We start from the raw sequence: 13,651 nt of genomic DNA on the forward strand, positions 1-13,651 counted from the left end.
CTCAATCCTATGACTGGTCCAATGTCCTGTGGAGGGGACATATTACATATCACTCTTTCTGTAATGGGAAAGGTACCCCAAGTACACAGTCATACCAACTTCAGAATTATTACTATCCATAAATATTATCTCAGCTCAAAGGCTTGTTAGGCAGATGCACATCTGTGTCTGCATGAAGCCCAGACAAAGGTAATGCAGCTCTTCATGAGCTCAGGAGTCTTCCTGCCATGGTTCTACTTACGGGATTAGGATTCAATGCCTGTTTCTATTTAAAGGGTTCATAGTTATTGTCTTCACTCAGACAAACTCTAACAGATTACATGTGAGTTTTGTTTGAGTAACCAGAGTGGTGTCGGATTCTAAGAAATCCTCATTTAAGACAATAAAGAAAATTGAAATCACAAAAAATAAAGCAATTCAGTGCAGCATTTCTAAATGCCCTCTATTACTACAGGGTGCTAATTGCAAAAGACGCTTACATAAATACTTCTGCTGAAACACATCCATGAACTATATACAGTTTTGATTTTGCACTCAATCTTATGATATTTCCAAATAAGAAATGTTTATTAGTTTGACCATCCTAAGCCATTTACTGGGGGATTCCTGACTGCAGCTGATCTAGCCATCACAAACTGATCAATGACATTTTTTTCTTTTCGATGACAGTTGAGAATTATTTTCCAGTGTGGGCACGAACAGTGTGTTGCAAAAATGACCATCCGGAACTGAACAAGGTATTTTCCAATAATCAGACTCCAAATAACTGACTGTCTAATGCATGCTGGTAGAACATTAACAGAGGTTATTGGTCGTCATGGTAAAATCAGAGGTTGGTCTGAATGTAATCTCATTTATAGGGGTTCAGAAAATTGACATCATGGCAGTGAGAGCTTATAAATATCTGGAGCACTGGCTTCCTCACAGACTGCCACTGCTCTCAAGGAAACATACCATAGGCTGAATGCCCCGAGGGCAAAACAAAATTGGATTTTGCAAATTACACTGAGACGCTCCTGTTTAAAACACAGACAAGAATCTGGGAAGGGGTTTTCATTTTCCTTTGGTTTAGTCTGTAATTTTGTTTAGAAAGCATGTGCACCGGAGGTTGTGCCAAATGCCTTGGAATCACCCTCATTCCTCTGGCTGTGCTGTGCACACTAGCTAACATTTTGCTGTTTTTCCCTGGAGGAAAAGTCATCAACAATAATGAAAATATCACAGAAGAAGTCTGGTACTTTGGAGGGATCTTGGGATCTGGTGTATTGGTGAGTAGACAAATCGTGAATATATTATTTTTCTTTTATAAAATAAAAAGTTGGGTTTTATTGTAATTCCTCTGTGCTTCAAACACAAGACAAGTGATTTGTGAATGGCTCTTAATTGTGTTGTTTGTTTAAAAGTAAATGGTCAGTTTAAAACTTATTTTGATTTAGTATTTAAAAATTCATTTAGTGTTAAGAAAAATAGGACCCTGGGTTAAAGCATAAGATTAATCCAACCTCACTGAAGTGTGCTTTTTATTGTTGGTAGATGATCTTTCCTGCCTTGGTGTTTTTGGGCCTTAAGAATAATGATTGTTGTGGATGCTGTGGTAACGAAAGCTGTGGGAAGAGGTTTGCGGTAAGTGGAAAAGAAGGAGGTGGCCAAAAAAAGGCCAAAAGGTCACATACAATGAAATTTATATCATGTCTGACCATTTATATTTATGATGTTCTAGATTGTGAACATGTAGTGCATGTGTTTGTTGTCCACAGTATGAAGTCCAAAATCCTGCTATTCCTTTATGCCTTAAGTCAAGGATTATTGCTGTGCCAAGATGTTGTACCAAGACCCCTTCCTAGTGCCAAATCACTTTTATCATGGTGCCTTGTTGGCATGCCAAAAGCATTACAATTGTAGCTATGACATAGCTTTTTAACCATGGCTATCAATATAACCGGTTTCCTAAAGACCTGCATTTTGCTTTTCTTAGACGATAGGACAATTATTATTTTTTCTTTTTTGACAAATGTCTTTTGCTCCATTATAGTCAGAGCACAGCTCTACTATAGAAGCTACACAATATGTGATACAGATCTTCTGAAAAATATTACAGCTGTTTCCATAGTACATTTATTTCTTCCTTTTAGCAAATCTACATCACATCATAAGAACTGCCCCGATAATATTAAAGAAAGTGTTCAAAGGGGATGCTATACAGAACATAGAACAGCAAAGTAATAGGTTAAAGTAACAGTTCACTGAAAGCAGTGGTGTTGTAGCTGTGTTAGTCCCAGGATATTAGAGAGACAGGGCAGGTGAGAGAGTGTCTTTTATTGGACCAACTTCTGTTGATGAGAGAGACAAGCTTTTGAGCAACACAGAGCTCTTCTCCAGGTCTCAAAGAACAGGAGCACAAGAATAAGAGCTCTGTGTAAGCTCAAAAGCTTGCCACACTCGCCAACTGTTGTTGATCTGATACAAGATAATACCTCACCCACCTACTCTCTCAGTGTGATGAAAGGTAGCTGACTGGCAGCAGGTGGGGCATATACACTGGTTGCTTCTAAATATGATTCAAGCAGTACTGTGAACCTCACAACGAAGTTTAAAAGTACTCAGTATCAGTGCCAAGGATAGGGAGGGGACAGAAGCAGTTTGCAGGACTGTCTCGTAAGGGGACAGGAAATGCTGTATTTCAAATGGAGGCAGGTCCAAACATCCCTCTTCCTCTGAGTCTGGCCAGAAAATCCCTTCACTGCTTCACTGCCACATTTTGGGGAGCTGGGATTCCCAGTCCAGTTCAAACTTTTACAATAATGGGCTACATTAAAAATACAGATCCCTTCCAAACACCCTGATGACGTTGAAGAATTTTAGCTCTGGAGCCAAATGTGAAGCTGAACTTCTTAGCTTAGGCTCATTTCTAATTTCAGATATCACTTCCTCCATCTTGCTCTGTGGAGGGGTGGGCCAGCTATCATAGGAGATGGTGTAGCTACCTTCATCAGCTTTGTACGGGAGGAGAATATTTCTATATAAGGAAATCAGCCTTAGCGGGCTAGAGAATTTGGTCCAGAATCTTTGTAGAAGAATTGCACGTCTCATATTCCGTGCTCTAGAATGGGCCAGATTCTGATCGCAATAGCATAGTGTAAATCCAGAATAACTACCCAAAAAACCATTACTCCAAATCTGAATGCCTTCCATTAGCATATTAAGCAATGTGACTACACATATTGTTTGCTCTCTCATCCTCTTCCCAGGGTGCACATTAAGAACCACTAGCACAATCTCACAGGGGTATACATAGTCTTGTTGTTTTAACAAAGGTTCTGTATAGGTGCAGAGGGTTGCACTAGTGGATCCTTGGGCAGGTTCAGGGTCTAAGTGAAATATTTCTTCTTTATTGTTAACTTAATGCTGGTGGGAGTTAGTTAAGCATAGAAGCCACACATTCCATGCCACAACATCTTACTGCCCATTTTTTGTCACAACCATTTATTTTCCTAACTCAGTTCAGCTGTTGGAGAGCTTTTATATCTATCCCGTATTTTGAAGTGTTAAATACATGCCATGCTTTGTCATTTCATGCAGGCAACATGGTTGAATTTAGCTAGATTGCATGGGTATAATTGAGATCAGCATTTGTCCTTTCGTGTTAATTTGAACACAAGGCTTATGTGATGGTATTAATATTGTTCTGGAATGATTTAAAGATGTGATTATATGAAGGTAACACAATGTTTTTGAAGTGCAAAGTTTTTGGGTTTTAAAAGGCTCCTTTATCATCATGAAGAATGCCAGAATGACCTCTTTGGAAAAGCAAGTCCTCATTTTGCCACAGAACAGACTCAAGATGAGTAGTAGAAGTACATGCTTCAATATACTTTCCCACCAATGTATTTCAGCTCTGTTCTAAAAAGGCCTTAACCATGTGGTGTAATATTGGTGTTCATACCTCATGTCCATTCAGTCCTTGGTCTCTTTACTGAAAATGCCATCTCTGAGTTGGTGCCAGCTGTGCTCTGGGTTATGATGAGCACAATTACACAACAGGAAATAAACATGTGAAAGGGAGGGGAAATGTAGGGAGGTGGACTATAATTCACTGTGCTGAAATTTGGTCAGATCACCAAAATTCACAATTCTGCTCTTGTAAAATGCAGCACTAGCACCTTCATAGAAGGTTGGGACTTCAGGTTTGACCATGATCTCATCTGACAAAACTTTGAGGGGCACCCTACCCCAGGGTTAGTACTGATTCAGGGATGAAAGCCAATTACTGAAACCCCACTACCTGTAGTATCAAGGTATTCCTCAGAGGGCTCCCATGCAAACACTACTCTAGCCTCACTTGGTTTAGGTTTCTAAGGGCCAATGAGAACTGCAGCATGAAGTGGAATGCCTGCAGACATGCAATGTACTTTAGACTCTAGCTACATAACGCATTTATTTTAACTGTTTGGGAAGCAGGGATGAGGCTGCACTACACTTAAGCAGGATTCATTGAATTGTTTGTAAGCAGTCAAGCATAACTTGGCATCTTTTTCTGTCTCCATCAGATGTTTACTTCTATCATATTTGCTGCAGTTGGACTTGTGGGAGCTGGATACTGCTTTATTGTGTCAGCAGTTGCTATAAATAAAGGCCCTAAGTGTGAGAATGGAAATCAATGGAGCTATCCATTTGAGAATGGGTAAGAAATGGCACTGTGCCATGCATGGGCTACCTAGAAAAGAAGTGATATATTCACTCAGTGAAGTGCTACTGCAATAAGGATGTTTGTGATGTCATTTCTAGCTCTAATTTTGGTGTGTAAAAAGGGAATCACACACAATCACATTACTGCGACTGCAGTGTGGCTGCCTGTTGTGTGAAGCCCATTACTATTGCTGTGCACTGTTACATAGCTACACAATATTCTAGAATAGGGGTGGCCAACCAGTTAGAGATAGATAAATAGATATAGTACACAAAATGTAGTGATAAAAATAACACTACAGAACATTTTGGACAAAAAACAAAAAAAAAGTCTCTAGTCATTTAAAAAATTCATGGCCAGTCTATAGATCTTCAGAGAACTTGACGAGGAACAAACATCAAATTACAAAAAAAAAACAAAAACAAAAAAAAAACCTTTAAAAATACAATAACATTCTCTCACTAAAAAAAAGCATCCCCACCATGCATTTTAAATTTAACACTACTGCCATATTATGTCCTATGAGTTTTTCAAAATTAAGCTGAACCAAGAAGTTAAAGAGCACAATTTTAAGTGCCTGTTTCACTCCAGCTTGTTGATCTCTAGTACAGTTTCCCTTTTTTTTTTCTTTTACTTATGAAGATTATGACTTTTATATAATTCTAAAATTTCAGGTCTGTCCCAGACTGCAAATATGAGAGGTTCAAAAACAATAAGGGAGAGACTCATATCTCAGAATAATTGCTTCAGCCTGACAAACAATAGTCTTTTAATTTTCTTTAAAGAAACATAACGTAAACCAGGTACATGCTGGTTCTTTTTTTGCCCTGGAATTTAAATATGACATCTGTGTTGGCTGCCTTGTTCTGCATCCATGAAGACTTTGAGTTTAAGTCGCTTCAGCCCCTCCTCCCTCAGCTCTAACCCAATGCCCTCCCTCTCCCCCTCCCCCAGAGCCAGGCACTCCCAGCCCCCAATATAACCCAATGCCTTCCCTTTCCCCCAGAGAAAGGCACCCCAGCCCCGATATAACCCAATGCCTTCCCTTTCCCCCAGAGTCAGGCACTTCCAGTCCCCAGCTGTAACCCAATGCCCTCCCCCTCCACCAGAGCCAGGCACCCCTGCCTCTGCCCCCCCCCACACACCGCTCTAACCAAATCCCACCCACACTCTAACCCAAAGCATGGGTCCCAGAGCCACCGCCACCATGTGCTTCTCCCTCCGGGCACTGGGGCATGTGCGTAGAGCAGCTGGCCATGAGCAGTCTGGGGCAACGTCTACACTGGCCCCTTTTCCGGAAGGGGCATGTAAATTTCAGCAGTCGTCGTAGGGAAATCCGCGGTGGATTTAAATATCCCCCGCGGAATTTAAATAAAAATGTCCGCCGCTTTTTTCCGGCTTTTAAAAAAGCCGGAAAAGAGCGTCTACACTGGCCCCGATCCTCCGGAAAAAGTGCCCTTTTCCGGAGGCTCTTATTCTTACTTTGAAGTAGGAATAAGAGCCTCCAGAAAAGGGCACTTTTTCCGGAGGATCGGGGCCAGTCTAGACGCTCTTTTCCGGCTTTTTTAAAAGCCGGAAAAAAGCGGCGGACATTTTTATTTAAATGCCGCGGGGGATATTTAAATCCCCCGCGCATTTCCCTACGACGACTAGTGAAATTTACATGCCCCTTCCGGAAAAGGGGCCAGTGTAGACGTAGCCAGCGAGTTCGGCTCAGAACTAACAAGAGCTGCATTTCTTTAAGCAAAGAGCCGCATGTGGCTTGAGAACCGCGGGTTGGCTACCCGTTCTAGAATAAGAATATCAGCTGAAACTGGAGGTTCCAGAAAGTCCCATTTAAGATACATTTACTTCTTGTCAGTTTATTCCTTAGATTTTTAAAGCAGTATGTGGGGATAGACCAGAGGTGGGGAACCTAAGGCCCAGGGGCTGGATGCAACTCCCAAGTTGCCAGGATCTGGTTCCCAAAGCTCAGGGGCCCCCTCCATTGCATTGGGGAGCCCACACTGCTGCTCCAGTCTTTGAATCCTCCCCCTGCGTGGCTGGAGCATACAATCTACTAGCCTGGGCTCTGGTGTTCGAGGGAAATGCAGAGAGTATCTCTCTGCTTCTCAGTCGGGGGCCACGTCAGTGAGGGTTTGGTTGGTCATTTTTTTGACTCGCACTTGTGTGTGGTCCTAACTGATTTTTCTGTGGATCAGCAGCCCACAACACAAAAAAAGTTCCCCTCCCCCTTGTCTAGACTATAGTCATATGACCAGTGCCGGACCGAGCCATAGTTGGGTTCTGGGCAGTGGGTGCGTGGTACATGCATGGCCCCGGGTGCACAGCGCCCCTTAGCACTTCAATCAGGTGCTCCCCATAGGTTGGTGCCCTGACAGCTGCCCGGCTAGCCCGCCCCCCCCCCCATTAATCCGGCCCTGCATATGACTAAGTTATCTTTAGTCTTTAGATTTAGTGGGAATCTAAGATCTGAATCTGATTTTATTCATATGTAAGTTAGTCTTTATGTAATTTTATTCTGGCCATGGAAATGGAGGAAGTTGTCCACACGATGCAGTTGAAACTTCTTGGGTGTAATGCATATGTGTCACTTGTTCATATCCCTGGATACCGTGACAGGATTTTAAGTCAGCCAAGTGCAAACTGAAAATAAGATGCACATTTTTAACGGTGAGGACTGTTAACCCCTGGAACAGATGAGTTAATTTCTCTGTTACTTGAAATCTTTAAACCAAGGCTGGAGCTTTTTCTGAGTGGTGTGCTGATGTTCAGCTGCAAGGTGTCAAGGTGAAGGAATCATAGGATGAAATCTAAGGCCTGTGCTATGCAGGTGGTCAAATTTGATTAGTATAAACATCTCTTCTGGTCTTAAAACTGTTATTCTGTGAATTAACAGAGCATTAGGAGTATCCAGAGGAAATGTTAAAAAAAACAACAAACAACTCCCAAACCAGGTTTTGAAATAACCTTCACATATTGACTGAAACTGGCCATGCCCAGAAAATGTCAGTGAGGCCAGCCCTTCTTTATATCATTCTGCTGTGCTTCAGGCTTTGGGCAAGATGAGCGACGAGGTCGCCCCTTGGACCCTGCACATTCAGAGCCCCATGCTGCCCAGCTCCTGGCCCCGCCCACCCAGCTGGGAGCCATGCAGCTGTGCAGCTCAGCGTGCTGCCTTGGGCCCTGCACACTCTTTGGCTGGGCCTGGCTTTGGGACAGGCTGTTAGAACAGCAAGGGATGCGTTTGTGCTGCTGTGTTATCTAGGTACACATGAGAAGCTATAGAGGTGACTTGGCAGCATTTGATGGTTTGTTAGAAATGTTAACTCCATTTTAACCTTGTAAGTAGAATTTCCTTTGTTTTATTTTAATAACAATGTAAAACCATAACAATTCAGAAAAATATTTAGGTCAGAAAATTTGCCATTGTTTCTGTGTTTGCAACTCCCACTGAAGATAATTTAACATTTTGTAGCACCAAAGTCAATAAGAATGGCATCTTCTAATCCAAGGTCAGAATTTGGTACTCAAAGCAATAACATTTCTCTAATCTATCCCTGAGATGAAATGAGAGCAATGGATGTACACGAAGGATGAATTTAGGCCCTCCCACCTCATGTTCAAAATGAAGTCCTGTGATTAAGTGTACAATTCTTTCCTGGATGTCACAGATTCTGGGACTTTATGGGACTTCCGTGACTTCTGGGGTAGGGCTAGAGTAGCATCCAGCCCCAGGTGAGGTCTGTGAAGCAATGGGCACCAGAACAGAGGCCTTGGTCAGCCCTGAGATCACTGGAGCAGTGGCCATTGTGGTCACCGACACTTGACCAGCAGGATAGCTCATTGGTGACCCACCATCACAGTAGTGGTCAGGGCTGGGTTAGTTCCTCTCAGGCTGGTGCAGCAGTGATCAGACCCTGATGCAGGAGCAGTGGCTGGGCTGGAGGAGCTGTACGCCATGCTCTGTTTGATCCTCACACCCCAGAGTATTTTTAGTAAAAGTCAGGGATTGGTCACGGGCTCCCATGAATTTTTATTCGTAGCCCACAACCTGTTCCTGACTTTTGCTATCAATACTGGAGGGGCAAAGGGGACAATTTCCCCAGGGCCTGGCAATTCTAGAGGGCCTAGGGCTCCTGGCCACTACTACTACAGCAGTATCCAGAGCCCCAGACCCCTTTAAATCGCCATGGGAGCCTCACGCTGTGTGCTCTAGAGCCCCATGCCAGGCACTCTGGGTATTCAGAGGGCCAGTGGGAGATGGGGAGGCAGGGTGGTCCAGGCGGCATTGAGGGCTGGCTGTTGTCCCTTCTGCCCAAAGGCCTGCCCCTTCCAGGGGCACAGATCCACTATTCCCCACACTGCCTTTGTCCCAGCAATCCTGTTCATCCCCCAAGCCCCCCCCCCATACAATCTTAACCGTATCTCTTCAGAGGCATATACATGTTACATGTATTGATGTTACCACTAGATGTCAGGGCTGCTCCATACAATTGCATAACTGAAACTGTTTAGTAAGATAGTAATAGAGATGTAGCCGTGTTAGTCTGGTCTTGCTGAAACAACAGACAGGACGATGCAGCACTTTAAAGACTAACCCACTTCCTCATGCCAATTTTCTTCCACACTTTGATCTGAGGAAGTGGGTCTGGCCCACGAAAGCTCATCACCTAATAAACCATCTTGTTAGTCTTTAAAGTGCTGCATAGTCCTGTCTTTTGTTTAGTAAGAAAAACACTTAAAATACACTGCAAAGAAAGAAAGATACAAGTCTGGGTGATCACTAACAGACATAGCTTTGGCATTTTATCTGATGGTCCTTCTCAGCATCTTCCTTGCTTTAATCTCATCAGCTAGTGTCCACTCTACAAAACTGCTCCCTCCAAAATGCTCCATAGACTCTTCAATGCCGTATCTTCAATCACACCACATGCTTCTTTTATAACATCCCAGCACATCTCGGGTCAGTGCCGCTGTCTTTTTCATTCGGTCTTGATCAGTTGGCCCTTTTTACCCACATTGTTCTCAGGACTGCGCTTTCCATGACCCACATGCCATGGGAGCCTCTACCCCCTCATTTTTTCAATGGTGGCTGTTATTTTGACTTTGTTGCTAACATACACATTCCTCGCACGACTTTTTCATGCTTACACCACTCATCCAGCTCAACATTTGCATTTCTATGAAACAGATCATTGTTCATGTTTCTCCTTTGTCGTCCAACACTCACTGCCAGACATTCAAACTGGATGAACTGCCATTTTATAGACTTCCCCTTTTACTCAGCCTGGTAGCTTGCTGTCACATACTCCACCACTTCTCTCTCTACATTTGAGCCAGGCATTTAATATCTTTACTCTGATTTCATACTCCATTTTCCCTTTTTACTTGACTCTGGAACCCCTGATGCTTGAAACTTTTCATTTTTGGTACTGCCTGCCCAGCTGGTTTCATGGATAACTGTTCAGTGCTCACATTCTTGAAATTACATGCCCTATATACTTTGTTTTTATTCTGCTTATTTTGAGCCTTTATTTCTCCAACACATCTCCTTGTTTGTTGTCTAGACCATGCTGTCTAGACTAAGTTTCTACTCATTGCACAGAACAGAGGTGGGCAATAAGTGACCTATGGATCAGATGTGATTCGCCAGAGTTAGCCCCTTCTGGACCACCAGTGAGTATTTACTTGCGTGACCGCAGGTATGGGGCCAGTGCAGCTCCCATTGGCCATAGATCTCCATTCCCGGCCAATAGGAGCTGCAGGAAGTGGTGTGGACCAGGCTACCGCTTCCTGCAGCTCCTATTGCCTGAGAACGATGATTCACAGCCAACAAAATCTGCAAGCAACCATACCTGAAAATGTGCAGGTAAATAAAATGCCAGTGGCCCACGAGTGGCTAACCTTAGTGAACTGCATCCAGCCCATGGGCCACTTATTGCCCACGCCTGGCAAAGAACAATATCAACTGCAAACAGCATGCACAAAGATGTCTACATTTGTGAGTTTTTGTTGTGAAGGTATCTAGGATATGGATAAGCAAGAATCAATACTGACTCCTGACTCCCATCTGTTTTTGATAGGTCATCCATTTCCCTACCAGAAGTTCTGACTATTAATGTTGTAGCTATATATTTGGCGTGAACAAGCTGCATATAAAGTTCTAGTACATCTTATTGGACAGTTCCTTCCTGACAAAATTAAATGAAGTATTTAATTGATGTCAGAACATATTTATTCTTTCTTTGCCTGCTCTTTTTCATGTGGTAGTCAGATAATGTCAATGTTTATAAATGCCATTATTTGAAAATAAAAACTCTTCCATTATTCCTCAAGCAGAAATGTATAATTTCAGAGTCAAGTGGCTACAATGACTCACTTTTCAGATTACAACAACAAACTAATAGCTACACTAGTGTTACATTACTGATTGACTTCTATTGTCTTGCTCATTCTTTTTTGCTTTTTACACAGGAATTATCTAGGCAATCACAGCTTGTGGTCCCAGTGTACATCACCTGAAAATATTGTCCCCTGGAATTTGACCCTTTTTTCCTTACTCCTGATCATGAGTGGCATTCAAGCAGTGCTTTGTGCCATACAGGTTGTCAATGGACTATTGGGAACAATCTGTGGGGACTGCACCTGTTGTGGATGCTGTGGGGTAAGCAAATTTGTGTCTTCCTCATGTGAGTCCATGGATTGATGCTGTGTGTAAATAGTCTTGCCCCATGCAATTTAATTGCAAAACTCCCAAGTGTGTTATAGGGAAAGGATTTTAATGTTGTGGTCAGTGACATACTGTGGTAGAGCTAAAAGATACCGGGCCAGGTTGTCTGTGCTGTTGAGTTCCCTTTGCAATGCTCTGGTAGCTTAAAGAAAAATTAAAACTCCCCTAAAAAAGTGTACACCTGGGGATTTCCTGGGCATAGGGGAATCCTTAAATGGCACAAAGCTGGTGGCGCCAGCTCTGCCATCACTATCAGCCTTCATGAGGTACAGGGCATGTCAGTATGCTGGGGGTTGGTGAGGGGTGAAGCCCACAGTGCTCTGGTGAGCTCGACCAGCACAACAGCCCGAAGGTGGATTTTTCAGTAGGTGCAATTCAGGCCAGCCCTGAATCTGCTGTTGGAATAGGCCCAACACGGCCTTGGGAGAATTTGTTCTGCAGTCCATTGCAGTTCAAAGCCCCAAAGCACTCACACTTGTTGAAAACATAATCAGAGTCTCTGAAAAGTTCCAAAGATTGAAACAACCCACATGTCTACAGAGCTTATCTAATAGCCTCCTATGGGGCTTGTGAAATAATAATAAAATCAATCGAAAATCACAGGAATATTAACCAATAGAAGCAACCTTTGTATTTTTATTCTTCCAGGATAATGGAGCGGTTTAAAGAGAACAAGGATTGCAGAAATCTCATCGTACGAGGAGACTCCCTTTAAAGGGACATCTATTGTGTGAGCCATGGTGAGCCGTGTTCCTCTGCACTGTCCCTGACTAAGAAGGTCTATGAAGGGTATTTCACCCATTGTGCTAAAGCCCTGATGGCCCTTTTCTCCTGCCATTGAAATCCCACGTTAGAATGAATGAAGTGGCTCCTTAGCTATTCCATTTATATTTATTTTTGTAAAACAGCTTCCATTTGAAAAAAGCTACATCAGATTGGACATTCATAATCTCTCATTGGCGACTGATGAATGCTGCTAACAATGCGACAAACCTACAACTTTCTTTTGACTAAAAGTTAGATTTGTTTGTACATAGAAAAGTGAAGATTTCTGTGTCCAGGCCTGAGCTCATTAAAATTCTCTTTGTAAAATGTCTTTCGGTTATTAATTATGTTCATTTGAAGTCTAATAGGGTTTTTCTTTTCATTGACTGTGATCAATGCTGGACACTAATCATACACAATATGATTACTAGTCTAGGGGGTAGCCATGTTAGTCTGTAACTTTAAAAAATAATAAGTAGTCCTGTAGCATCTTAGAGACTAAAAAATCTCTATATCTATATATATAGTATCATGAGCATTTGTGGGCAAAAAGTGGGTTTGGCCCATGAAAGCTCATGATACTATATATATATATATATATATATATATATATATATATATATATATATATATATATATATATATTTGTTAGTCTCTAAAATGCTGCAGGCCTACTTGTTTTTTAAACGTGATTACTGCATATATAAATACAAGGGTTATAGCAGCAAGAATGTTGAGTGGTGTAGCGTACAATCGTGATACTAAGTCCCCAAGTTATTCCTGATTCATATGAGGAATTAAACAAACAACAACAACAACAAAAGGAAAATGCATAGCAATTAATGATGATGACCTTGCTCAGTCCAACATTGCCTTAGAGCAGGGGTGGGGAATCTTTTTTGGGTTAGGGGGCTGCTGCCCCACAGAAAAATCAGTTTGGTGCCTCACACAAGTGTGAAGCAAAAGAACAAAACTAAACAAAACAAACTCTCACTGATGTAGCCCCCACCAGAGAAGGAGAAGGGCACTCCCCACAATCCCCTCGCACACCAGAACATAGTAACTTTTGTATGCTCCAGCCCCGGGGATCCATGCAAGCTAAGGGCCACATCCAGCCCCTGGGCCTGAGGTTCCCCATCCCTGCCTTGGAATCACTCACTATTTGCTATCAGAGGTATAACCACAGACACACCTGAGCAACTTTTGATCTGGCTAACAATAGTAGTGAACTTGTGACAGAACCAACTAGTGCAACCCCTGCTTCCTGGTTGCATTGCTATTGTTGCTCAAGAGATCTAGATCAGAGCCTGCTGCTGTCACCCTTCTATGTGCATGGTAGATGTAGATAATCAACCAATGAAGTCAACACATGGGGATGGAGGCCTACTCTGAAGACTCATCCTTTATTCTACTTGAAAAAGGCAAAATTGATAGCTGCAAAGATAGTGACAACTCTGCATGATGGT

General features: G+C 42.5%; 1 protein-coding gene across 1 annotated transcript; it reads left to right on the forward strand.

Moving 5' to 3' along the window:
• Window positions 1–862: 862 nt before the first annotated feature.
• On the forward strand, window positions 863–12,516 carry TM4SF4 (transmembrane 4 L six family member 4). Its single transcript, XM_006115931.3, has 5 exons — window positions 863–1,268; window positions 1,534–1,623; window positions 4,548–4,681; window positions 11,165–11,354; window positions 12,069–12,516. The coding sequence occupies exons 1-5, from the start codon at window positions 1,095–1,097 to the stop codon at window positions 12,084–12,086; spliced, it is 606 nt and encodes a 201-aa protein (XP_006115993.1). The 5' UTR covers window positions 863–1,094; the 3' UTR covers window positions 12,087–12,516.
• The last annotated feature ends 1,135 nt before the right edge of the window (window positions 12,517–13,651 follow it).

This window comes from Pelodiscus sinensis, chromosome 10, assembly GCF_049634645.1.
Source record: "Pelodiscus sinensis isolate JC-2024 chromosome 10, ASM4963464v1, whole genome shotgun sequence".
Taxonomy (NCBI): domain Eukaryota; kingdom Metazoa; phylum Chordata; order Testudines; family Trionychidae; genus Pelodiscus; species Pelodiscus sinensis.

Bases quoted from the DNA above. Each gene is read 5' to 3' on its own strand.
- TM4SF4 (XM_006115931.3), top strand. From the start codon at position 1,095: ATGTGCACCGGAGGTTGTGCCAAATGCCTTGGAATCACCCTCATTCCT. The intron at 1,269-1,533 runs GTGAGTAGACAA...TATTGTTGGTAG, and splicing joins TCTTGGGATCTGGTGTATTG to ATGATCTTTCCTGCCTTGGT. The intron at 4,682-11,164 runs GTAAGAAATGGC...CTTTTTACACAG, and splicing joins AGCTATCCATTTGAGAATGG to GAATTATCTAGGCAATCACA.